The 1,245-nt window shown below is 38.6% G+C and overlaps 1 protein-coding gene across 2 annotated transcripts in view; it reads left to right on the top strand.

Moving 5' to 3' along the window:
• Positions 1-1,245, top strand: part of RECK (reversion inducing cysteine rich protein with kazal motifs) — an 80,058-nt gene that overhangs the window by 74,276 nt on the left and 4,537 nt on the right. For both annotated transcript variants that reach the window (XM_003800223.2, XM_023519355.1), the window contains one exon: positions 1,008-1,081. In XM_003800223.2, coding sequence (XP_003800271.1) covers positions 1,008-1,081 — 74 coding nt within the window. The remainder of the gene's footprint in view (positions 1-1,007; positions 1,082-1,245) is intronic.

The following is a 1,245-nucleotide window of genomic DNA, read 5'->3' as shown; positions in this document are numbered from 1 at the left end:
AAATTGAGATTAACTTTAAATGTGTAATACTTACTTATTATAAAGTTAATGGATTAGTAATTAAAGAACAAATAATTAAAGTATTTTTGATGAATGCAAGCATCTGAAATTGAGAGTATGTAATTATCGTCTTAGACTGGCCTTAGCATCTAATTGAATTGTTTTGGGTGCATACAGTCAGAAAAGTCTTGTTCCTCACAGGCTATTGTAAGTAGTTATAGTTTTTTAAACAACTTACCTTACAATCTCATGTTCTTCATTTAAACAGAAATAGCAAAAGCATTCTACGTCTTCACAGAATAGATTAATCTAGAGTCTAACAAGTTCATTCCTCCACTCATTAATTCATCGAATGGATGGGGACTTTTACCCAGCTTCCACTGTGTGCCAACATTCTTCCAAGCACTGGGGGCACGGCAGTGAGCAAATAAAGACATTTTCCTTCAGGAGACTAAGTTCCAGGGACATGACAGACAAACACAAGTTACCATGCAAATCTGTACCAAGTCAAGTAGCAACAAGTACAATGAGGGGAGTGCTTGGGGCTGGAGAGGTTCCTCATGGACTGGTTAATGCTTTCTGTTGTGTTGAAAAACAGTATGATTCCATTTGATTGTACCATATTCTGTTATGGTTTTTTAATAGTTTAAAATAATTTTAAAAGTGAAGTTTGAATCAAATACTCAATGCAGAGAGGAAAACCAAAGCCCAGGAAAAGCATTTGCCCAGGATCACACAGTGAGTTCTGAGGCAGAGTGGGATCAGGCCCCACGTCTCTTAGAAGGAGAAGGCAAGCTCTCAGTGTGCTGTCTGCACTACTGCCTGAGAAGTGGTGAAGGATGCCAGCAGGGACAGTAAACATACAGATTACTAAGACTCCAGGTTAGCAGTCGTCAGGAAGGTCAGCAATAGCTCTCTTAGCCCAAAATGAAGGGGTCATTTCACCAACTATTTCGAATTCTCCTTTCTAATTCTAAATACTCATAATATGGTTTTCTGTTGTACAGGTGCTTGTTGCCCATTGTGTGCTGGGATGTTAAGAGTTTTATTTGACAAAGAGAAACTGGACACTATTGCTAAGGTAACTTGCTTTATGTGTCAGGTACTGTTGAAACCTCATCACTAAACCTCTCAGAAAGCCTCAAAGTAGAATGTATTATCCCCATTTATAGATGAAGAAACTAATCTTCAGAAAAGAAACTTGCCCAAGGCCATGCAGCTTGTAATCAGTAGGACGAGGGTTTG

The sequence above is a fragment of the Otolemur garnettii genome, unplaced genomic scaffold (genome assembly GCF_000181295.1).
Source record: "Otolemur garnettii isolate 467f Iridium unplaced genomic scaffold, OtoGar3 scaffold00172, whole genome shotgun sequence".
Classification (NCBI taxonomy): Eukaryota; Metazoa; Chordata; class Mammalia; order Primates; family Galagidae; genus Otolemur; species Otolemur garnettii.
The sequence above is the reverse complement of the archived record's forward strand: the minus strand, read 5'-3'. Positions and strand labels throughout refer to the sequence as shown.